At 37.7% G+C, this 25,633-nt stretch overlaps 1 protein-coding gene across 6 annotated transcripts in view; it reads right to left on the bottom strand.

Moving 5' to 3' along the window:
• Positions 1 to 25,633, bottom strand: part of DMD (dystrophin) — a 2,671,852-nt gene that overhangs the window by 636,580 nt on the left and 2,009,639 nt on the right. For all 6 annotated transcript variants that reach the window (XM_070365439.1, XM_070365442.1, XM_070365443.1 and 3 more), the window contains one exon: positions 14,972 to 15,089. In XM_070365439.1, the coding sequence (XP_070221540.1) occupies positions 14,972 to 15,089 (118 nt within the window). The remainder of the gene's footprint in view (positions 1 to 14,971; positions 15,090 to 25,633) is intronic.

Here is a 25,633-nt window from a genome sequence, read left to right as displayed (position 1 = left end):
AAGAAATAATCATCACTGTCATAATCCTTGTCATCATTATCCACTGCCCAGGTCTGTCTGGTAGGCTTCCAAAGCTTGAGAGCTTTCTTTCCAAATCCCATAATCCCCACATGGAGCTAGGCTGGGTGGACTTGACATAATTACCACCATGTCTAGCAGCTACAGAACAGTCTTCATGGGTTCTTTTTCCTTTCAGTGTGTACAGGGAGGATCAAGGGCACACATTGGTGGTCTGCCATTTTCAGGGGAAGGGGAGCTTGGACATTTGTTGGGGTGTCTGAATGAGATGGTCAAAGCAACCTGTGATCATGTTTCATAAAACTTTCATTCTAAGGCTTAAAAAAAATCCTACGGTGGGCAGCTCCAAAGTGCTCCCCAATGATCCTTGTGTATGTGTGCTAAATTGCTTCAGTCCTGTCCGACTCTGTGTGACCCCATGGACTGTAGTCCACTAAGGTCCTCTGTCCATGGGGATGCTCCAGGCAATAATACTGGAGTGGGTTGCCATGCCCTCCTCTAGGGGATCTTTCCAACTCAGGGATCAAACCCATGTCTCTTTACGTCTCCTGCATTGGCAGGCTGGTTCTTTTCCACTAGTGCCATGTGGGAAACCCCCAATGATCCTTACCTCCTGCTATTTATGATTTTTGGAGTCTCTCCTTCCTCCACTTCACTGCATCAGGGCTGATCTGTGACAAATAATTTCCTAGAGAAGGAACAGTATGAATTCTGAGGCTAAGTTACAGGGATACTCAAGCAGTCCCATGGAGAAGTTCATGGAGAAAAGAACCAGCTAGACAGCACCACCTCACAAATGATGAGTGAGCCTCCCAGAGAGTGACCCCTCCAGCCCGTCAAGCTTTCACATGCCCATAGCCCCAGGTGCCTAATGTCTGCAGTCTCATGGGAAATCCCAAAACAGAACCACTCAATCAAGTCACTAGTGATTTCCTGACTTAGAGAATCTGTGAGAGATAATAAATGATTGTTGCTCTTTTAAGGCATAGAGTTTGGGGGTTATTTTGCAGCAACAGGTAAATACAAACTCCCTTTCTTCATTTGAGTGGAGTAAGCCCAGCTCAGTCCTTTACATATAAAAAAGTCACAAGCCATTAATCCTGTTTACTTCATAAATGTTTCCCTTAAGGAAGGTATAAAAGAATAGAGACTAGTGGCCAGCAATTTGTTATGTCACTTCAAATTATTAATGAGGATATTTGGTAAAGAAAGAAATTACAGATCTCAAATAATCCCAACACTCTTTCAGTGCCTGAGGAGAGCCGAGATAATAGTAAAAAGGAGCAGTCCATGGAAGATATCTAACCCTTGGCATAGCTTCATCTAAACTGTATAGTATCAGCAGGGAGTAATATTCTTCCTTAGGCCCAGAGGTACCCAAATATAAAAGAAATTTAGGTTTTCAGTTGCAATGCCCTATTAGGCCATAAGATGAAAATGTTAGTGTATGAAAATCTGGAATTCCTCTGGTGGCTCAGATGGTAAAGAATCTGCCTACAATGTAGGAGACCCAGGTTTGATCCCTGGGTTGGGAAGATCCTCTGGAGAAGGGAATGGCTACCCACTCCAGTATTCTCACCTGGAGAATTTCATGGACAGAGGAGCCTACTCATTTATAGTTACATTCATTATATTTAGCTTTTAGAGTAGATGAATGGAACACTTGCTAATCTAAATCTTTTTCCTTAGAAAGAAACATAATGAAAAAAAAGCAATTAGTAGAAAATGGTACTTATGTTCATAATTGTAGCTACATCAGTTTAAATAGAGTATATTTATTTTTCTGATTACACACTTACATGAAAGACTAATGATTAAATATAGTCATGGCAATTAATTTGATTTTAAAGTCTATTCAAATATATTTTATATTAATTCTCATAAAATTTAAAAAATGAGATACATTAAAATAGAATTATTTCATGATAGATGTTCAGTATTAGTTTCACACAATAAAGAAAAAAACACCTACACTTGTTTTTTGCAGGTAAAAATTGTAATGTCTGAATTGCAATTACTGAAATGGAGCTCTGAAATTCATTAAGATGTTAAAGATCATTTCCATTATTTAATATATATTTCCAGGTACCCTATAAACTGGATACAAAAGATAATTAAAGAAATAATGAAATTTATATATGAAGAAACACATGGCAAAATGAGCCTCACTGTGATAGTTAATTTTGTATGTCAACTTGGCTAGATGATGATACCCAGTTGTTTGTTTACACATCAGCCTAGGGGTTTTTATAAAGGTGCATTTTAGATATGATTAACATTTAAATCTGCAGACTTTGAGTAATACAAATCAGCCTCCATAATCATGGAGGGCCTTATCCAGTCAGCTGAAATCCTTAAGAGAAAAGACTACGGTGCCTAGAAAAGGAAAAAACTTTGGCCTACAAATGGCCTTTGGACTCAAGACTGTAGTACCAACTCTTCTCTGACTATCCATCTGGCTAGAGTGCCCTGAAGATTTCAGACACCCCAGTTCTCACAGTGGCATGAGCCAATTCCTTCAAATCTCTCACTCTTTTTCTCTTAATGTGTGTGCATTTAAATAAACATAAATATATAAAAATCAATACGTATGAATCTCTCTAGAGATATGTGTGTGTATATGTCTGTGTGTGTGTGTATATATGTAGAGAGAGTGAGTGCTGATTAATAAACTCACTACTTCTAGCAAGAAAAGCAAAAAGCAAAAGAGAAAAGGAAAGATATTCCCATTTGAATGCAGGGTTCCAAAGAATAGCAAGGAGAGATAAGAAAGCCTTCCTCAGTGATCAATGCAAAGAAATAGAGGAAAACAACAGAATGGGAAAGACTAGATCTCTTCAAGAAAATTAGAGATACCAAGGGAACATTTCATGCAAAGATGGGCTCGATAAAGGACAGAAATGGTATGGACCTAACAGAAGCAGAAGATATTAAGAAGAGGTGGCAAGAATACACAGAAGAACTGTACAAAAAAGATCTTCATGACCCAGATAATCATGATGGTGTGATCACTCACCTAGAGCCAGACATCCTGGAATGTGAAGTCAAGTGGGCCTTAGAAAGCATCACTACGAACAAAGCTAGTGGAGGTGATGGAATTCCAGTTGAGCTATTTCAAATCCTGAAAGATGATGCTGTGAAAGTGCTACACCCAATATGCCAGCAAATTTGGAAAACTCAGCAGTGGCCACAGGACTGGAAAAGGTCAGTTTTCATTCCAATCCCAAAGAAAGGCAACGCTAAAGAATGCTCAAACTACCGCACAACTGCACTCATCTCACGTGCTAGTAAAGTAATGCTCAAAATTCTCCAAGCCAGGCTTCAGCAATATGTGAACTGTGAACTTCCTGATGTTCAAGCTGGTTTTAGAAAAGGCAGAGGAACCAGAGACCAAATTGCCAACATCCGCTGGATCATGGAAAAAGCAAGAGAGTTCCAGAAAAGCATCTATTTCTGCTTTATTGACTATGCCAAAGCCTTTGACTGTGTGGATCACCACAAACTGTGGAAAAGTCTGAAAGAGATGGGAATACCAGACCACCTGATCTGCCTCTTGAGAAATTTGTATGCAGGTCAGGAAGCAACAGTTAGAACTGGACATGGAACAACAAACTGGTTCCAAATAGGAAAAGGAGTACGTCAAGGCTGTATATAGTCACCCTGTTATTTAACTTATATGCAGATTACATCATGAGAAATACTGGGCTGGAAGAAGCACAAGCTGGAATCAAGATTGCTGGGAGAAATATCAATAACCTCAGATATGCAGATTATACCACCTTTATGGCAGAAAGAGAAGAAGAACTAAAGAGCCTCTTGATGAAAGTGAAAGAGGAGAGTGAAAAATTTGGCTTAAAGCTCAACATTCAGAAAATTAAGATCATGGTATCTGGTCCCATCACTTCATGGGAAATAGATGGGGAAACAGTGGAAACGGTCAGACTTTATTTTTTGGGCTCCCAAATCACTGTAGATGGTGATTGCAGCCATGAAATTAAAAGACGCTTATTCCTTGGAAGGAAAGTTATGACCAACCTAGATGGCTTCCCTTGTAGCTCAGTTGGTAAAGAATCTGCCTGCAGTGCAGGAGACCCAGGTTCATTCCCTGGGTTGGGAAGATCCCCTGGAGAAGGAAATGGCAACCCACTCAGTATCTTTGCCTGGAAAATCTCATGGACAGAGGAGCCTGGTGGGCTGCAGTTCACGGGGTTGCAAAGAGTTGGGCTTGACTGAGCAACTAACACTAACTAAGATAGCATATTAAAAAGCAGAGACATTACTTTGCCAACAAAGGTCCGTCTAGTCAAGGCTATGGTTTTTCCAGTGGTCATGTATGGATGTGAGAGTTGGACTGTGAAGAAAGCTGAGCACTGAAGAATTGATGCTTTTGAACTGTGATGCTGGAGAAGACTCTTGCAAGTCCCTTGGACTGTAAGGAGATCCAAGAAGTCCATCCTAAAGGAGACCGGTCCTGGGTGTTCATTGGAAGGACTGATGCTGAGGCTGAAACTCCAATACTTTGGCCACCTCATACGAAAAGTTGACTCATTGGAAAAGACCCTGATGCTGGGAGGGATTGGGGCAGGAGGAGAAGGGGATGACAGAAGATGAGATGGCTGGATGGCATCACCAACTTGATGCACAAGAGTTCGGGTGAACTCTTGGAGTTGGTGATGGACAGGGAGGCCTGGTGTGCTGCGATTCATGGGGTTGCAAAGAGTCGGACACAACTGAACGACTGAACTGAACTGAACTCCTAGCAAACAACAACACTGGAATAAAGGATTAATAATAACAATATAGACTATGTATTAAAATCCTATTTTGTAGTAGGACTGAGAAAGTGCTATTTTGTTTAGCCCTTGGTATAACATCAAGGTCCACTGCACCAAAACTTTTACTATTAGACTAGTTGGACTTCAGAAGATACAGAAAACAAAATATAGTGCAAAGCTTATATACTCATTCATCAATGTGTGTCTAAATGCACCTATAACATATTGCAAGTTGCCACTGGTGGGGGTTCTGGGGAGCGGTGCTAACTCTTCTTACATCCCTTACATGTAAACCAAGTTTCAAGCTCTTCCTTAGGTCTGCTTTGCTTTTCACTCAGCACCCTATCTCTATGTAAGCTTATTCACTCCAGGTAACTTCCAAATCTGTCTAGAAATGACTTCATTCCTGAAGCCCCCTCTTGTTTTTCAACTATTTCTCATTCTGGTCATCGTCTATATCTTAAGCACATTATTTTATCACCCATAATCAACTCCTTTTCCTGAGTTCTCTCTGGTTATGATATTACCATTTTTCGAAGCACTGAATCTCAAAATCTTTCAAGGCAAGCACTCTCTTAGATCTTCAGACATCGAATCAATGTCCTAATTCTGTTAATGCTAGGTCGACTGGATATCTTAATTCAGTTCTTTCTTTTCACTCCAATGCCCCTGTTCTAGCTCAGGCTCTCGTGGCTCCTAACTGCTCTCACGGACTTTGTCTACTGCCTTATCCTCCCTGAACTTTGTGCTCACACATATACACACACATACTCCTATAAATTCATCCATTATACCATAGCTAACCAAGTAAGTCTAATTACATATTCTCCTATCATTCTTTCCTGATACACTCTTTCCTCTTCAGCTTCTTCCTCTTCTCAAAATCTTAATCAAATGTAGAATTTTTAGACAAAATTTAACCTCCAGGTAGCATGCCAAGACCCTCTCGTTCAGATCCAATTTCCCTTTCTCTTGTGTGATCTCTCTGCATCTCGTAATACTTCTCTACTGAAGTTCTTACCCTAGATTGCCTTGCCCAGATACACTTGTCCAAATACCCATATTTGATTTTGAGCTCTTTTAAGACAAATGCTGAATCATTCCTCCCTATAGCCCCTCCATTACCTCTGATGTTAACTAACGCAGAGTAAGCATTCAAATATTTACTGAACTGAATTCCTTGGTTGCCAGCGGCATCCTGGTGGGTGTGAATTTTGAGAGCTGCTTGTAATAGTTATAACAGTTGACAGCAAGTACTGGATGTCAAAAGAAGGAAATTGATATGCTTGAATCCACTTCTTCTAAAATAAGCAACTCTCTATTAGACAATACCTGAGAGGAAGATATTGGCTGGCATTTCATTAGCAATAGAGATTTCATAAAAATGTGGAGAATAACAAAGTCTTTTTATTTCACCATGAAGGATTTCTTACATTTGGCTGCAGCAATGAATTATGGGTTGACAAAGCTGCTATAAAATTGTCACTTAATTCAAAAATCCTGTGAGTGTATTTTCATTCTTGTACAGTAGAGCATTCTCCTCTCTACAGCCCTGTACACCAGCTCTTTAAGCAATGTGATACAAATTCATTCTCTTAAAATTTATACAAAGTCAATCTGGACCACTTTGCAAAAGTCTTAGCTGGGAAAACAATTTGAAAGAAACAACTCTCTCTTAAGACTTGGTATTTTGTTTTGAAGTTCCTAGGGCTTCCCTGATAGCTCAGTTGGTAAAGAATCTGCCTGCAAAGTGGGAGATTCCTGACCCAGGAATCAAAGATTCCTGAGTCAGGAAGATCCACTGGAGAAGGCATAGGCTACCCACCCCAGTATTCTTGCACTTCCCTTGTGGCTCAGCTGGTATCTGTCAGCCCACAATGTGGGAACCCTGGGTTTGATCCCTGGGTTGGGAAGATCCTCTGGAGAAGGGAAAGACTACTCGACTACTCACTCCAGTATTCTGGCCTGGAGAATTCCATGGGGTTGCAAAGAGTGGGACATGTCTGAGCAACTTTCACTTTCACTTATGGTTTCCCCTACATATTCTCCCAGCTCCAGTTTTTCTGCATCAAATTCATCTCATCTTGAGTGTATCTACCATTTAATGAGCATCTAGTATATGCCAGGTCTTCAGTTGAGAAACATCACATAATTTTATCTTTATAATCACCCTACTAGCTTAAGTATCATCATTAACCCCACATGACAGATGACAGAACCATGGCTTAGAGAAGTGAATCTACTTGGTCAAGATTGAACAACTAGTACTGTGTACATTTCCAAGACGTGTAAGTGACAATTCTATAATTAGACATGCAAATGCATAGAACAGAACAATATAAATGGGAGAAGTAAAACACTATATACAGATTATAGAAAACTGAGGTTACTCCTAATATTTTAAGTTTTCAAGTAAATATTTCTTTGTATTTTTTGACTAGAAAGCCTTTACTATTTGATGTGCCTTAGGTTTCAGAATTACATAGACATCAGTTTAAATCCTAGAACCTCACATGACATCTTATTAGGACTGTAGGCATGTTACTTAAGCTCTCTGAGCTTCAGTTTTCTGTCTCTATAATAAAACCCACCTCCTAAGGTTAGAGTAAATATTGAAATAGCTTACATAAATTGCCTTGCTTTTTGTATTATCACTCACATAAAGGTTTTCTCAAATATTTGTTTAATTCTATTTATATAGATTATTCCATCTTTTCCAAAGCAACTTTCTTCTTTTGATCTTCTAAAACTCTTTCTCCATTTTTTAAAAAGAAAGGTAGATGCAAAAATCCTTAATAAAATTCTAGCAGTCAGAATTCAACAACACATTAAAAAGATCATACATCATGACCAAGTGGGCTTTATCCCAGGGATGCAAGGATTCTTCAATATCCGCAAATCAATGTAATATACCACATTAACAAATTGAAAAATAAAAGCCATATGATTATCTCAATAGATGCAGAGAAAGCCTTTGACAAAATTCAACACCAATTTATGACAAAAACTCTCCAGAAAGTAGGAATAGAAGGAACATACCTCAACATAATAAAAGCTATATATGACAAACCCACAGCAAACATTATCCTCAATGGGGAAAATTTGAAAGCATTTCCCCTAAAGTCAGGAACAAGACAAGGGTGCCCACTTTCACCACTACTATTCAACATAGTTTTGGAAGTTTTGGCCACAACAATCAGAGCAGAAAAAGAAATAAAAGGAATCCAGAATGGAAAAGAAGTAAAACCCTCACTGTTTGCAGATGACATGATCCTCTACATAGAAAACCCTAAAGACTCCACCAGAAAATTACTAGAACTAATCAATGAATATAGTAAAGTTACAGGATATAAAATCAACACACAGAAATCCCTTGCATTCCTATACACTAATAATGAGAAAACAGAAAGAGAAATTAAGGAAACAATTCCATTCACCACTGCAACGAAAAGAATAAAATACTTAGGAATATATCTACTTAAAGAAACAAAAGACCTATATATAGAAAACTATAAAACACTGGTGAAAGAAATCAAAGAGGGCACCAATAGATGGAGAAATATACCATGTTCATGGATCGGAAGACTCAATACAGTGAAAACGAGTATACTACCCAAAGCAATCTATAGATTCAATGCAATCCCTATCAAGCTACCAACGATATTTATCACAGAGCTAGAACAAATAATTTCACAATTTGTATGGAAATACAAAAAACCTCGAATACCCAAAGCAATCTTGAGAAAGAAGAATGGAACTGGAGGAATCAACCTGCCTGACTTCAGGCTCTACTACAAAGCCACAGTCATCAAGACAGTATAGTACTGGCACAAAGACAGAAACATAGATCAATGGAACAAAATAAAAAGCCCAGAGATAAATCCACACATCTATGGACACCTTATCTTTGACAAAGGAGGCAAGAATATACAATGGAGAAAAGACAATCTCTTTAACAAGTGGTGCTGGGAAAACTGGTCAATCACTTGTAAAAGAATGAAACTAGAATACTTTCTAACACCATACACAAAAATAAACTCAAAATGGATTAAAGATTAAAAAATCTAAACGTAAGACCAAAAACTATAAAACTCCTAGAGGAGAACGTAGGCAAAACACTCTCTGACAAAAATCACAGCAGGACCCTCTATGGCCCACCTCCCAGAGTAATGGAAATAAAAGCAAATATAAACAAATGGGACCTAATTAAAATTAAAAGCTTCTGCACAACAAAGGAAACTGTAATCAAGGTGAAAAGACAGCCTTCAGAATGGGAGAAAATAATAGCAAATGAAGCAACTGACAAACAACTAATCTCAAAAATATACAAACAACTCCTGCAACTCAATTCCAGAAAAATAAACGACCCAATCAGAAAATGGACCAAAGAACTAAATAGACATTTCTCCAAAGAAGACATACAGATGGCTAACAAACACATGAAAAGATGCTCAACATCGCTCATTACCAGAGAAATGCAAATCAAAACCACAATGAGGTACCATTTCACACCAGTCAGAATGGCTGCTATCCAAAAGTCTACAAGCAATAAATGCTGGAAAGCGTGTGGAGAAAATGGAACATTCTTACACTGTTGGTGGGAATGCAAACTCGTACAGCCACTATAGTGAACAGTGTGGAGATTCCTTAAAAAACTGGAAATAGAACTGCCATATGACCCATCAATCCCACTGCTGGGCATACACATCGAGGAAACCAGAATTGAAAGAGACACGTGTACCCCAATGTTCATCGCAGCACTGTTTATAATAGCCAGGACATGGAAGCAATCTAGATGTCCATCAGCAGACGAATGGATAAGAAAGCAGTGGTACATATACACAATGGAGTATTACTCACCCATTAAAAAGAATACATTTCAATCAGTTCTAATGAGGGGGATGAAACTGGAGCCTATTATACAGAGTGAAGTAAGCCAGAAAGAAAAACACCAATACAGTATACTAACACATATATATGGAATTTAGACAGATGGCAACGATAATCCTGTATGTGAGACAGCAAAAGAGACACAGATGTATAGAACAGTCTTTTGGACTCTGTGGGAGAAGGCGAGGGTGGGATGATTTGGGAGAATGGCATTGAAACATGTATGATATCATATGTAAAAGGAATTGCCAGTCCAGGTTCAGTGCATGATACAGGATGCTTGGGGCTGGTGCACTGGGATGACCCAGAGGGATGGTATGGGGAGGGAGGTGGGAGGGGGTTCAGGATGGGGAACAAATATACACCTGTGGCAGATTCATGTTAATGTATGGCAAAACCACTACAATATTGTAAAGTAATTAGCCTCTAATTGAAATATATATATATATATATATATATAAAGAAAGGTAGTGAAAAAATCAGACAGTTTGTAAAGAAAGTGAAGTGGCTCGGTTGTGTCCGACTCTGCAGCCCCACGGACTGTAACCTGCAGGCTCCTCCACCCATGGGATTTTCCAGGCAAGAATACTGGAGTGGGTTGCCATTTCCTTCTCCAGGTGATCTTCCCAACACAGAGGTGGAACCTGGGTCTCCGGTGTTGCAGGCAGACTCTTTACCATCTGAGCAAGAGATCATTAAATACTTTAAATGTTTTCCCCTAAGCATTCAACGGGGAGGGAGGAGGGAGGAGGGTTCAGGATGGGGAACACGTGTATACCTGTGGCGGATTCATGTTGATATATGGCAAAACCAATACAATATTGTAAATTTAAAAAATAAAATAAAATATAAAAAATAAAAAATAAAGTCACAACAACAACAACAACAACAACAACAACAAAACCCGATCAGATTATAATTAAAACAAGAGATAACATTCACTGAGCTCTTACTATGTTTGGGATCTAAGTGCTCTTCATGTAATACCTCATTTAATTCTCTTAACCTTGAAGTAGACAGAAGTAATCTTATTTTATAGAGGAGAAAACTGAGATCCGATAGTTTACTGAGATTAGTTGTTTGTTCAGGGTCACAAAGATAGTAAGTGGCCAGCCCAGGCAGCTTGCCCTTAATACCTGGATGTGCTATTGCCATAGATCACGGGTCCCTAACCTCCAGAACCTAATGTCTGATGATCTGAGGTGGAGCTGAGGTAATAATAATAGAAATAGAGAGTGCAATAAATGTAATGCACTTGAATCATCCTGAAACCATCCCACCCAGCAATGTTTGTGGAAAAACTGTCTTCCATGAAACTGGTCCCTAGTACCACATAGGTTGGGGACCGCTGCCATAGATCTTTAAAATGGCAATGGTGGGGGTTATGGAAGAAGAAGTATAAAAGCAAAGTTCTCAAATACAAATGTCAGATAAACCATGTTCATCAATATTATTTAAGGAATAAACAGAACAGTAAAAGAGCAGTTCTTTTTTTCCATATCCTCCTCATTGTTATGAGAGGTACTATGGTACTAAGATTTGCAGTAGTAACAGATATACACACGAGTTTCGCATATTTCAGAAACCTCCAAGGGAGCAATTTTAGAGCCTTCTTATCTGTTTTTGGTCTCCTGACCTAGCACTTCTGCAGAAGAAAATGACCAGGAATGGTTGACACATTCAGCAACCAAAGGAGTCATGGAAAATGAACAGTTTAAACATCAGACAGAGCGAGGGGAATTTTTCACCTGACTGCTTTTAGAATGAAATTTACACTTTCACCTTGATTATTACAACATGATTTCCATCAATATAATCACCTGAAAACAACAGATACCATGGAAACAGTTTTATAGAGTGAAACATGGCTGGTATTATGCAGACCCAATTAACTTGAGATTTTAGCATGGGTATTACCAGGACAGAAGAATTGCTTTTTACTGGACTTTTCTCCTGACAGAATGTAATAACTATGCATAGATTTTCCCAACTGTTCAAAGTTATGAACTGGGATTTACCAAGGAGGGACACATGTTTCAATATAGTATTATATACTTATGAATATTTTTCTTTACTTAGCTGATTCCTTTTTAAGTATTTCTAGAAGCTTCAGGGCAATAAAAAGGGAATAGTGAAATATTCAAATAAGAAAATACACTTTTATGAGCTAGTATTTTATTTCTACACATTCCCTGAAAACCAAATCTATACCAAGAGAAATTCTATTTTGAACACGATTGAAACTTTATGAGTATTGAATTTCCATCCTATTTTATTGATTTCAAATGGAGAGATAAACTGAAGTATAGCAAGGCTGCAAATGACATTGTTTAGATAAACATATCTTGTCAGAATTATCCTGGTACCAGCAATAGAGGCTCCAGGAATATTTAGAACTAAGATTCCGGTTTAGGCTCTTAATAAGCAACATGACAAGTCTCAACAGGCACTTGCTCTTAAGAAAATGCTTTATTGGACCATTTGGGTTGGAATCTTTCCACTATGCTGAAAATATTCATAAAGGTATTCATTTCTAAAAGACAAAAGCTAAGAAAAGCAGAACTATTCAAATCACTGGATATTAGCAGAGATACACAAACCTGCCCTCTGGTCACTCAATGCTAATCTACATCATGAAAAAGTGTAATACAAGATCTAAAAAGGATTGCAAGGGATAATGGAAACTGTTTAGACAAAGCTGAATGGATACTGTAAAATAGATTAGTGTTATTTTCCTCTTAGAGGAAAAATGAAGTTATTTTTCATTAGAAAAATAACAAATGACTTTCTATATAGTGTGTTCAGATTTTCATAAACATCTTAGCCAAATTTCCATATTTCTTAGGCAAGAAACAGAGTACTTAACTGTGTAGTGGGGATTCAGTCTCATAATTCATTCATTAAGATTCACTCTTTTGGGCCTGTGTGTCTCAGCCTGGTGAGGGAAGCCTTATGGTTTTACTATGAGGGAGGAACACTCTGTCAGTTGGACAGCTATCTATGTTGGTCATTACAAGGCAATTTTGCTCTTGTATGGCTGGTTATAGAAATGACATCCTATACATTACACATAATTATAGAACTTAAGCACATTCTTCCTATCCAAACTAGCTGTGAAAGAGACTGACTAGCTTCTTACTAAATTAAGTGCTCTTTTTCCTGGACTCAGCGTTGGATAATATTTTCCAGTTTCCCTTGCAGTTAGATGTGGCCCTGTGACAAATTCCAGCCAACAGATTATGAAGAAAGTAATGTGTACGACTTCCAGGCATGGCTCATAGTAAATTCCAATGGTCAATACTGGTTCCTCACCTGCCCAATTAAATGCATAACACTTTGATGTTCTATGTTAGAAGGGGTTTGGGTCCCTGAATGAATTCATTATGGGCTGCTTACTGTGGAATACACCAGAATAAAAAAGTCAACTTCTACTGTTCTAAGCTACTAAGATTTACTTTACTTGCTGTAGTGGCTGCTGCTGCTGGTTAGTCCCTAAGTCGTGTTCAACTCTTTGTAACCCCATGGATGGTAGGCCACCAGGCTCCTTTGTCCAAAGGATTTCCCAGGCAAGAATACTGGAGTGGGTTGTCATTTCCTTCTCCAGGTGATCTTTCTTACCCAGGGATAGAACCCCCATCACCTGCTTGGCGGGTGGATTCTTTACTGTTGAGCCACCTGGGGAGCCTGTTGTAGTGGCTACTGGCACCTAATAATACATCAACATATATCCAAATACATTGTTTGATCAACAATAAAGAGTTAAAATTTCAAAATCAAGAAGAGTCTATTTTAATTAATATTCACTACAACTCAAAGAGGAAATGTCTTCAGGAAGTGAATCTAAACATCCATAATTGCAGATTGAAATAGTCTTTAGTCCTAGTCCTAGTGATTAAAGTCATTAACAAAAACAACCAAACAAGATGTGAAGTGGTAAACATTTTAAAAGGAACACACTTCTAAGCCAGAAAGAGACATTTGCAAATTCCAAGATCTGCTCTTTGCTTGTTTTGTTAGCATGAACAATTTGATTAATCATTCTCTGAAACCGTTTCCTCATCTATAATATGGGGATTATGAAATTTAGCCAACAGGATTTTGTAAAGATTTTATACATACACATCTCATATACTGCCTGATACATGGGAGGCATTCCACAAAATAATAGCTATTAACACTATTTACCTAATAAATGCAAGCATGAGTACTATTTTCTGAATATTAAATGTTTCTTTCAAAATATTAACCAGAGCTTTTAATTCTTGTTACTCTTTCCCCTCCCCCAACATATTGGCAGCCAGACACTCTGTTTTTTACTTCTTTAGGGAAGTGTTGACACAACAGAATGTATATTATGAAGAGATAGACTCTTGGTTTTTAAGTTTCAAAAGCCTAGGCCTGGTGTAGGACAAAGCTTTAGAAGGAAAAAAAGAATGATTAAACAAAGGTTTTCCCCTTTCCTGCACTAGAAAACACTCCTCCGCATGTGGGGAGGGACATAAGGGGGCATTGCAGGGGAAGTAAGACAATTTAGTATCAGTATGTATCCCTGGAAGGAAGAGAGGGGGAAGGAAGGGCGGAAACCCAGAGAGATCCAAGAAACTTTGCTAGATGAGGTGACCTCAGCCTTATTTCTAAGAAGAGCCTTTGAGAAAAATGTGATGGAGAGCAGTTTCCTTTACTCTCTCTCCTCTCTAGCCCTCTTTCTGACCCCATGCACAGTCACTCTGAAGCATCCTGTGTAAAGAAAGTATGTGCAATGTCTAGGCAGGTAGACCTTAAAAAACCTCTCAAAGTTCCCACTACCTCCCCTGCAGTGTGGCATGAGGAATGGTACAAAGATCTCTGATATTACACAATGAGGGCAACCAAGCAGCGGAGAGACATCCAGATCTGAAAGTGCCACTGCAGACAGGAAAGAAAAAAACGGTCCTGGAAGAAACCGCCTCCTTGAACCAACAACCAAGGATATGAGGGAGAGAACGGCATCTCCGTGGATGCCAGCCCAGATACATGACAACTGAGGAGGAGGGGATGTTCTGCCACACCCATGCTCGCCACTCCATGCTTTGCAATGACATAAATCTGGGTTGATGAATTTTATCTTTTATCTATTTCCTGGAATTACATTCGGTTATTGAAAGATAACATTATGGACTGAAAAACCTTAGTTACAATAGTCTCAATATTTTTATAAACATAATGGAGGTGTATGAACTTAAGTCATCACAGAAGCTTTTCATACATCTTTCCCTAAGTTTCACGTGCCTGTTAAAAGAAAGACTTACTTCGATCAGTAATGATGGTCCTGGCCTCTTGATTGCTGGTCTTGTTTTTCAAATTCTGGGCAGCAGTAATGAGTTCTTCCAACTGGGGGCGCCTCTGCTCCAAGTCCTGCAGTGTTGCCTGAAGGAACAAATGGAACAATCCTGAGTTCCTCCAGTACTGTGCACTCCTTTTATGGGTAATTTTCAAAAACCAACCAAGGCACTTTTAGAAATAAAACAAGGTGTTATTAGATATAAATCTCTAATGTGTTAGGCTTTACAGACAGCAATTTAACAAGAAATGTGTTTCATTTTTCGATACCAAAAATATTTCAAGTGAAAATCTTGATTATGGGTTTGCTTCACTAGTTAAGAGCTTAGATGGAGTCATTTCAGTGTTCCTGGGTTTACGTACACCAGTATATGAGTGCCACGAATAACCAATGTAATTCTAAATTATGAAAATGTATTTAAGACACTGATGGCTATTTATACTTGTAATCTCATGCTGTGCAGTGTCAAAATTGAGGTGTATATTTTAGAAACAGAAAAGACAGAGAAGTGATTTAAGAGAGAGAACTTATTTAACTTCTTTGTGCTTAAAATTTCTCACCTATAAAATGAGAAGATGATGTAGATGAGCTAAATTAATCTTTTCCCAAAATTGACTCTAGTAAGATTCAACTGATTCCTTTGCCTCACTTTAGAGTGAATGGGCTCTAAGGAGGGCTGAGAATCAACATTTTTAACAAATTTTCTAATGCTCATGATCAGGCAAGCTTAGAAAGCATCAGACTAGAAGTTAGTATTTGTATTTTGTATTAAAACTGACTTTAATACTGCTTTTACCAAAGTACCAAAGAGAATGAAGCCAACTATATATACGGACTTCTCTTATGGCCCAGCTTGTAAAAAATCTGCCTACAATGTGGGAGACCTGGGTTCGATCCCTGGGTTGGGAAGATTCCCTGGAAAAGGGAAAGGCTACCCATTCCAGTATTCTAGCCTGGAGAATTCCATGGACTGTATAGTTCATGGGGTCTCAGAGAGTCAGAAATGACTGAGCGACTTTCACTTTCATATATATATATGAAAGATAACATTCCAACTGAGTTCCTCCGTATATATCAGTATATATATATGTGTGTGTGTGTGTGTGTCAGTTCCTGCATATATCAGTTCCTCATATATATCAGAACTCAGTATGGAGGAATATATATATCTTTTATATATTTATTTATATATATATATATATATATATATATATATGTTGGGTTGCACCCACAGATCCACAAAACCTGCATTTGCTCAACTTCATGACTGAAAAAAGAGCCCAGAGCCAGCGACAGAGGCATCAGTGGTCTAATGGATGGGGGAGCTTACATGTCTGAAGCAAGGTCCTGGGGTGACACCCTACCATGTATAGCAGAAGGTGGGTAGCAAGTGGGGGTAATCTTCACTGGGGAGAGGAGGAGGTATGGCTAGTTACAGGAGAAATGATATCAGATGGGCTCATTAGTTATCAGGGAAACCAGTAGAGGGCACGCCCCTCATTGCGTCTTTGATAAACACAATCACCAGTCAGGGCCTGCACCAGGTACTGTACATAGGAAAGTCAGTCATGTGCAGAGGGTAGAAGTGATGCAGGCACTGGTCAGTCAGGGACATACAGAGAGCAAGAGAACAGCCATCTTGAGCAGCCTGACCATACAATATATACTTTATAGGTAGCAATGTTCTCTTTCCCTCAAGTGTCAATTTATTGCCTCTATCATCTATTCTCTCTATACAAAAGGCCAAAACTCCACTGATATTTTCAAAGAAGTTTGGGAAAAGTAAGGTATTTTCTTTGTCCTTGTACTAAAACTGAATACATTTTATTGGTTAGCATTACTTTAAAACTGCTATGTGACAGATGTTTTACACATGTTTCCTCATTTTTATTCTCCTAATAACCACACTAAAAAAACTAAGCCAGAAGTCTTCATGGTTTTAAATCTTATGCTCTTTCTACAACCACATGAGGCCAATGAAAGTCAAGAGGTGAAATGTGGTAGATGGTAAAGTTCACGGAAATTAGTTATCTACTGTGCCCTTTGACTGGTGCTGATTTTCTAAAGACTTTTGTATTTAGAAAGGCCAAGTTTTGATCATTCTGTAGTGTTTCTCTTGTGAAGAGGTAAGAAATAGGCCTGTGATTTGAGCTCAATTGCTTTTAGTGCTATTAAAATAATGGGAAGAACTTACCCAAACATTGCCCATCTATTTTGAGCATTTTCCCCTCTCTGTATTGAAAAATTGAAGGGGTTAACTTTTAACAAATTTTCCACATTTGTAAGCTGCGATTGCTCAGAAGAAAAATCCAATTTTCAGGTTTCTAACTTTTATGGTTTCTTTACACAAAAGTGTGTTTGAAATATGGAACAAATTGCCAAAGACAGCTATTGAAGTAAGTGGCATAAGTCAGTTGGAGAGTCCTGAACAAATTCTAACGTAGGAACCATATAGTCACAGACAGATTTTACAAAAGATACTTTCCAGGATTAGAATGTTACACTCTGGTCATCTGTGACACAGCAAGCCGAAAAGTTACTTTGGAATTCCTAACTCATAAATGTATAATACATTCAATAATAGATTTTTGAAAAATAGACTTACCCAGAAACCATAAATTCAAATCTTCCCCTCTAAATGCAAAGAGCCAGAGCTAGCAAAGTACAAACATTCATTTATTTACTGACTCATTCTTTCATTTTATAAATATCAAGTGCTAGGCACTGTTTCGGGTCTTATGGACATAGTAGTAAATAAATACATTAGGCATGATTTATGCAATTTAAGAAAAATTTGTGTTTTTGACACTTGGAAATTTTTATATAGCAAAGATGATCCTTATTGTCATTTTCCTTTGATTTCATATTAACCCATCCTCAAACAACCAGGCCATTTTTTGCATCTAAATTCTAGATATATAATCCCAAGGATGGCTATGATTTTTCCCTTCTTTTAGGATTACAAAGTTCGTTTAAGAAGTCTGTTGTAGAAGTAACTTGATCAACTCTAATCTGAACCTTACCAGGCTCTAAATTAAACCTGACCACAATGAACAGCTTTTACTGATGAAATTAGCAAGCATGTCAATTTAGACTTAAAACAAGCCATTTTCCTCTCTAATGAACAAAATAGGTCTCAGGGTATTGTGAAACCTGTTCTCTAGTTGGGTGATTCTCTAATTCTGCTGACAGACACATACTTTGTAAGCACCTGAGAAGATTATTAATGACATCCTTTGAAGCAACCTCCTTAAAAATCCAAGGAGATTCATGACTGCAATAAAACTATGCCTTTCTAAAATATTTCAAAACAAAATTATAGCTCTATCCTACTTTCTGGTCAACATGGACAAACATCCATTTCAAAAAAAGAAACTGTACAATAATAATAATGTGTGAATATATATTATATATATGGGATTTATGAGATGCCAATAGGAAAGATTGGAGGCGGGAGGAGAAGGGGAATACAGAGGATTAGATGGTTGGATGGCATCACTGATACGATGGACATGAGTCTGAGTAGGCTCCAGGAGTTGGTGATGGACAGGGAAGCCTGGTGTGCTGCAGTCCATGGGGTCGCAAAGAGTCGGACATGACTGAGTGATTGAACTGAACTGAATATTCTAATTAAACAGTGGTTTCACAGTAAAGCAGAATAGGAATTTTCTTCAATTTTCTTTCCAAAACTAAAGGGAAGGACTTGAATATGACATTCATTTAACATTGTTTTTTGTTAAGATAGTATACAAACAGTGACTGAAAGATCTTCCTGCTAAAAAACAGGACACATGCACGCAATGGGAGGAACAACTATTTCTTCTTTTCATTTGGTTTTCTTTTGAGTGTTCTCTATTTGCTATCACAATTTCTTTTACTTGACAACTTAGTTTCATAATCCTATAAATTCTCAAATACAATGACCTTCATCTGAGCTACCCACAGATGAGAGCACACTTTGGATCTAATCATTACTCATACTACCCACTTCCAAAATATCCATCTACAAAATTCCATTTTCTGCGCCCAATCTGGTAGCAAATGGTACTCTCTTTCTCCTCTAATCTTCATCCTCATTTGACCTCCAGTTGTATTCCATTGTTCAAATGCTTTATTTTGGGTTTAGTGGTCTATATTTGTCATACTAAACCAGTAGAATGCTAATTATGCTTATTTTTCTTATATGAGAACAGATACTTATAACTTAAGTGAATAAAACTAAAACTATTACATGCTTAACAGTACCTAAGCATGATAATTGAGCACATCTACATGGATCTATCATTCTGGAAGAAACAAGCACAAAGAAAGGAATCAATGCTATTTCTAAGGAGTCATAAGCCAGCTACCGGGCTTTGCTAAAAACAGCTTACCCCTTGGAGATGAGAATTCATCATGGATTCCACTAGCTGAGCAAAGATGGAGGAAAAAAAAAAAAAAAGATCTTCAAATACAAAGTGAATCAGAAGTCGTTAATCCTACTAAGTCTCCCCAGGGTTGAGAGAAGTGGTTATAAATAGCAATCCTATGAAAAAGCAGCTAAACAATGGAGCCATGCATACCAAAAGTAGGTCATTTTAGACTCTTAGAAAGAATTACACTTTGTAATGGCATTTGTTAAAATGAAATTCTACCTAAATAATACTCCAATAGAAAACTCTATATGTGTAGTTGAATATTTAGTATTTATATGTCTAAGCAAAGACCTTAACCAGAAACTTGTTATATTTTTAGTATTTTTCTACAAAAATCAACAATCTTCACATAGTTAAACTTAGAACAAAGGCCTATGGTGATTTTCAGTTGTTGCCATTTTCAGGAAATAAGCATGAATCCAACTTACATATTATGTAAAAATGGAGATCTTAGACTCTTATTTACAACTTTAAAAAATTAACATTAAAGATTGACAAGGTGAGAGAGTTTACAGAATTACTTTTTGTCTGGAAGAAAATCATCATTTAAGTCAGGTGGGTTCTAAGTTTTAGTCTTTCTAGTAATCGAAAGAGATTTACCTGTGAGGATGCTAATTTGTCTAGCTTTCAACTGCCTCACTGAGCACCTTAATTCTGGCTTCTATTCTTGCATTAGGCTACCTCTGCAAATAGATGGGCCAGATTCAAAGTTGTCTTTATCGTTCTCCATTTCCTCAGTTCTCATGTGCATTGTAAGCTGACTTGGATATTTTCCTGCTGGGCAGAACTTCCCTACTTCTCTGAATGTTCTACCAGCATCTCAGTTGGTAACTTCACATAAGCACCTTCTAACTGTGGTTAGCCTTTTGTCCTTCATTCACTCAAGAAATATCGTTTAAAAAGCATTTTTCTTTTATATAGGCTTCCTGTGTGTGGCTCAGCTGGTAAAGAATCCGCCTGCAATGTAGGGATCTGGGTTTGATCCCTGGGTTAGGAAGATCCCCTAGAGAAGGGAAAGACTACCCACTCCAGTATTCTGGCCTGGAGAATTCCATGGACTGTATAGTCCATGGGGTCAGAAAGAGTCAGACACGACTGAGTGACTTTCACTTTCACTTCACTTTACTTTTATATAATCTGAAACTTATGGAAAAGTCATAAGAAAGGTCAAAGAATTCACATGTACCCTTTACCTAGATTCACTGTTAATATTTTGCCACATTTTATCATTTATCATTCTAACATTACATATATATATAGTATCTGTGTATGTAATATTACATTTGTTTTCAGAACCATTTGAGAATAATCTGTAGATAGCATGTCTTTTTGATACTTCAGTGTTCATTTTTAAGAAAAACAAGTACATTCTCTGATATAATCTCAGCTTAATTTCTAATTCAGGAAATTTAATGCGGCTTTAGTACTATAATCTAATCTACATCCTTTATTCATAATATCAAGATTACTCCTTTAATTGCCTTTCATTTACTGGTTCAGCCTCATGTATCTCTTTAGTCACCTTTAATATGAAATAATTCATTGCCTTTTGAATTTCTTATCACTGACTGTTTTGAAGAACATGGGCCAGGCATTTTGTAGAATGTACCCCAATTTGGGTTTCAGTGAATATTTTTAAGTATTTATGTTATGCCAGTCATTGAGCTAGTCATAAGGATATAGCAGTGAAGGAGGAAAAATTATTCTTCTCAAGTGAAAAATGAACTAGTAGTGAGGACAGGCAGTAAACAAGCAATTATAATAAACTGAGGGAGTATTATGATAGGAAAGGCACAAGGAGTTATTAAAGCATACAGCAGAGATATCTAACCAAATTTAGGGTATCAAAGGGAGTGTTCTAAAAGTAGTAGAGCTCACTTGGTCCTTGGGGCTTATTTGTCTAAATTATACAATTTTTTGGTGTATAAATTTTAAGCTTTATATTTCAGATTTTTTTTTCAGCTTTATTTGGGTAGATTTGACAAATAGAAAATGTGTATAGAAGTATAAAATTTGTTTTGATATATGTATACATTGTGAAATGATCACCACGATCAAACTAGTTAACATATCCACCATCTCACATACTTACCTTTTGTGTGCATGTGTGTGATGAAAACACCTAAGATCTACTCTCAGCAAATTTCAAGTATACATTATTAGTATTTCTATGCTTTAAATTATATGTCTAAAACTTATTCATCTTATAACTGGAAGTTTGTAGCCTATTACCAATATCATCCCACTTCCTTTACCCTCAGCCCATGACAACCATCATTCTACTGTTTCTCAGAGTTCCACTGCTTTTAGATTTCACATATAAGTAAGACTTCATAGTATTTGCTGTTCTATATCTGGCTTATTTCACAGTGTAATATCTTCTAAGTTCATCTATGCTATCAAAAATGGCAGAATTTCCCCCTTCTTAAGTATTAATAATATCCAATGTAAATATACCTATACCACAATTTCTTTATCCACTGATGGACATTTAAAGTGTTTGCATATCTTGGCCATTGTGAATAATGCTGCAGTGAACAAGGGAGTGCAGATATCTCTTTGGGATCCTGACTCCATTTCCTTTAGATAAAAACCCAGAAGTGAGATTGCTGGATCATACGGTATTTCTGCTTTTAATCTTTTGAGAAACCTCCTTACCAACAGTGTATGGAGGTTCCCTTTTCTCCATAGCCACATGAACAGTTGTAATCTCTTGTCTTTTTGATAATAGCCATTCTAACAGGTGTGAGGTAATTTTCACTGTGATTTTGATTTGTATTTCCCTGATGATGAGTGATGTTGAGTACTTCTCATAGGGCTGTTGGTCATTTGGATGTCTTCTTTGGAAAAATGTTTATTCAGGTCCTCTGCCCAATTTTAAATCTGATAATTATTACTATTATTATTTTTACTACTGAGTTGTATGAGTTCCTTATACATTTTGGATCTTATCCCTTATCAAATACATTGTTTATAAATACTTTCTCTCATTCCAAAAGCTGCCTTCTCATTCTGTTGATTTTTTTCCCCTTTGCTGTGCACAGTCATTTTTGTTTGATGCAATCCCACTAGTCTATTTAGACTTTTGTTACCTGTGATTTTGGCATCATATCCAAAAAATAGTTGCCCCAGCTAATGTCAAGAAGCTTTCTTTTGGTTTTATTCTAGTAATTTTATGCTTTCAGGTCTTTAAGGGCCATTGCTGCTAATACCCGCTGTGGTGGCCAGAAGAATGTGCAAGCCTTTTATGACTGAGACCTAAGTGATCGAGGACTTCAGCTGCTGCATTTAGAAATCCATCACTGTGTTGGAGAGAAGAAGCCAAGCCTCCCATGGACTGCTCCCCACCAAGGACTGAGTGTAATGGAGATACTAAAGCAGAGCCTTTCTTAGGAGGCGTGGGGCTCCTCTGGCTGACTTGAGCTCAATGTCTTCCTGAGAGCTTTGCTGATCCTTCCTCAGGTTGCACACTGGGGTACTTCTACCCAGTTTTCTCTCTCTTTTTTCCTTCATTTTAGGTTAGACTTGCATTTTGGTCTAATGATTATCCCATCTTCTCAGGCTTCCTGTCTATTTCATTTTACATAGCTGTTTTCGCTACTAAAATAATTTGCTGTTTAATCCTGGCTTAGGACATTTAAATGCAACCCCCAACTAATACACCCACTTTTGCCCTTCTAGTCCCTAAGCCTCTCATTAACTCTTCAGACCCAGATAATATACCACCTGGATGTATAGTTCATAATTTCTGAACATTATTAATATAATTCTTAAGATTCAATTTAAGTGAATTAGTATGGCGTTTAAAAAAAATGCTGCTTTTTTTTTTTTTTTTTTTTTTAAAGAGCATGACCCTTATTTCCACTGGGCCTAAAATTGAACCAAAGGAAAAGATGATTATTTATATGTATTACATGGTGATGGTTCCATTCTACACTTGTAGCTCAACAACACTGGACAGCAAAGTAAGTCACCAGGACTTCTGAAAGACATACCAAAAGGAACTCTGGGGCAAGTTTTTGGACTACAAAAGACAGCAAAGCTAAGTCCAACAACGTCCAGTTTTTCTGAGTCAGAATTGCCCTGGGTAGGCAGGGACCTCGAGCTGGGCCAGGTTCATGGACATGAAACTAATGCATGTTTTCATCTTGAATTTTTTTGATTATATTTTAACAAGGGGCCCTGCATTTTCATTTTTCACTGGGGCTCACAAATTATGTAGCCAATCTTGATGGCAACCCTGAAGTAAGCAGAGAATAAAAGTTGAGTACTATATCTTGTCTGAAACACTAGTTAATTAGTGATGGTGAAGAACACATTTAAATGCAAATTATGTCAATCAAACGCCTCTTGCTTAGTTCCTGAGAACTTGTTCTAAATTTCTGTAAGGAGGAATCATGGAGCTAAAAGATACATATTTGGGCAAAAAATATCTCTTTTGGTCAAGAAAAGCAGAATAGGATGGTTGTAAGTTGTCCAAGATGGGACCCTTTCAGGACTAGTGGTATTGGAGAAGCAAAGTCATTGTGGTGATAGACGTGAACAGGGGGACCTATCAGGAAAGAGGTGAATTGTCTGAGAAAAGAATTTGTGATCAAAAGGGGAACCTGTGGTTCTGGCAACAATAATGGCTGCTGAGAGCTCAAATTCCATTTCCAGTTTTAGCTAAATATCAGTTTTACCTAAAACTATGACCAACCTAGATAGCATATTCAAAAGCAGAGACATTGCCAACAAAGGTTCGTCTAGTTTAAGGCTATGGTTTTTCCTGTGGTCATGTATGGATGTGAGAGTTGGACTGTGAAGAAGGCTGAGTGCCGAAGAATTGATGCTTTTGAACTGTGGTGTTGGAGAAGACTCTTGAGAGGCCCTTGGACTGCAAGGAGATCTAACCAGTCCATTCTGAAGGAGATCAGCCCTGGGATTTCTTTGGAAGGAATGATGCTGAAGCTGAAACTCCAGTACTTTGGCCACCTCATGGGAAGAGTTGACTCATTGGAAAAGACTCTGCTGCTGGGAGGCATTGGGGGCAGGAGGAGAAGGGGATGACAGAGGATGAGATGGCTGGATGGCATCACAGACTCGATGGACGTGAGTCTGAGTGAACTGAGGGAGTTGGTGATGGACAGGGAGGCCTGGTGTGCTGTGATTCATGGGGTCGCAAAGAGTCGGACACGACTGAGCGACTGATCTGATCTGATCTGATCTGAGGGTGGCCTTGGGAAATACATGGGAAATAGCTAATACTTTCACAAACAGTTACTAACCTGCAACTAAATGCCAAGCACTCAGCTAATACACAGAGAAAAATAAAACTTGGCCTCTTTTCTCAAGGAACTCATAATCTAGCAAAAACTAAAGGCTCATAAAGAACCAATACTGTGAGAAATAATAATAATAATAACAATACCTGTCATTCGACATTTACTATGCACCAGAAGAATCTACCATAGATTAGTGGTTATGGGAATGGATTCTGGAGTAAGGTTGCCTGAGTTTGAATCTTGGGGGCCATTTACTTGGTTTCTTATTTTCAGCAAGTTACTTAACTACGTTCTTCTTCATTTGTACCACCAAAATGAAAATAATAAGAGTATCTATCTCTTAAGTTTGTTAAGAGAATTAACTGGTTAATATCTATAAAATGCTTGAAACATTTCTTGTTGTGTAAGTACAAAATTCTAAATAAAACATTTCTTAATTTAATCTTCATAATACTCTAAGAGGTAGGTACTATTATTATCCCTAGTTTACAGATAAGGAAAATGAAAGTAAAAAAAGAAGTTTGCTCAGAATCATGGGTTAGTAAGTGGTAGAAGTTCAAATACAGGCAATTTGGCCTCAGGGTCTACTTAAAAGCTATGATTTTAGGATACCTATGCTATAGTATAATGTAGTATAGCTATCATATAGTCTGATCTAATTATTATACAGGTATGATTCAATGGGACAGGAACATGAAATGGGATCACACGAGGTGAAATGAACTATCCAACTTATTAAGCACGGAATCAGTCAGGGTTCCTGCAATAAAGAAATGGCTCATATACACTAATACATACAAAATGGATAACTCTTAATAGCAAGGACCTACTCATGTACACACTGCTATATTTATAACCACAATGACTTATATAACACAAGGAACTCTGCTCAATGTCACGTGGCAGCCTGGATGGGAGAGGAATTTGATGGAGAATGGATACATGTATATG

Source organism: Bos mutus, chromosome X, assembly GCF_027580195.1.
Source record: "Bos mutus isolate GX-2022 chromosome X, NWIPB_WYAK_1.1, whole genome shotgun sequence".
In the NCBI taxonomy this organism is placed as follows: Eukaryota; Metazoa; Chordata; class Mammalia; order Artiodactyla; family Bovidae; genus Bos; species Bos mutus.
The sequence above is the reverse complement of the archived record's forward strand: the minus strand, read 5'-3'. Positions and strand labels throughout refer to the sequence as shown.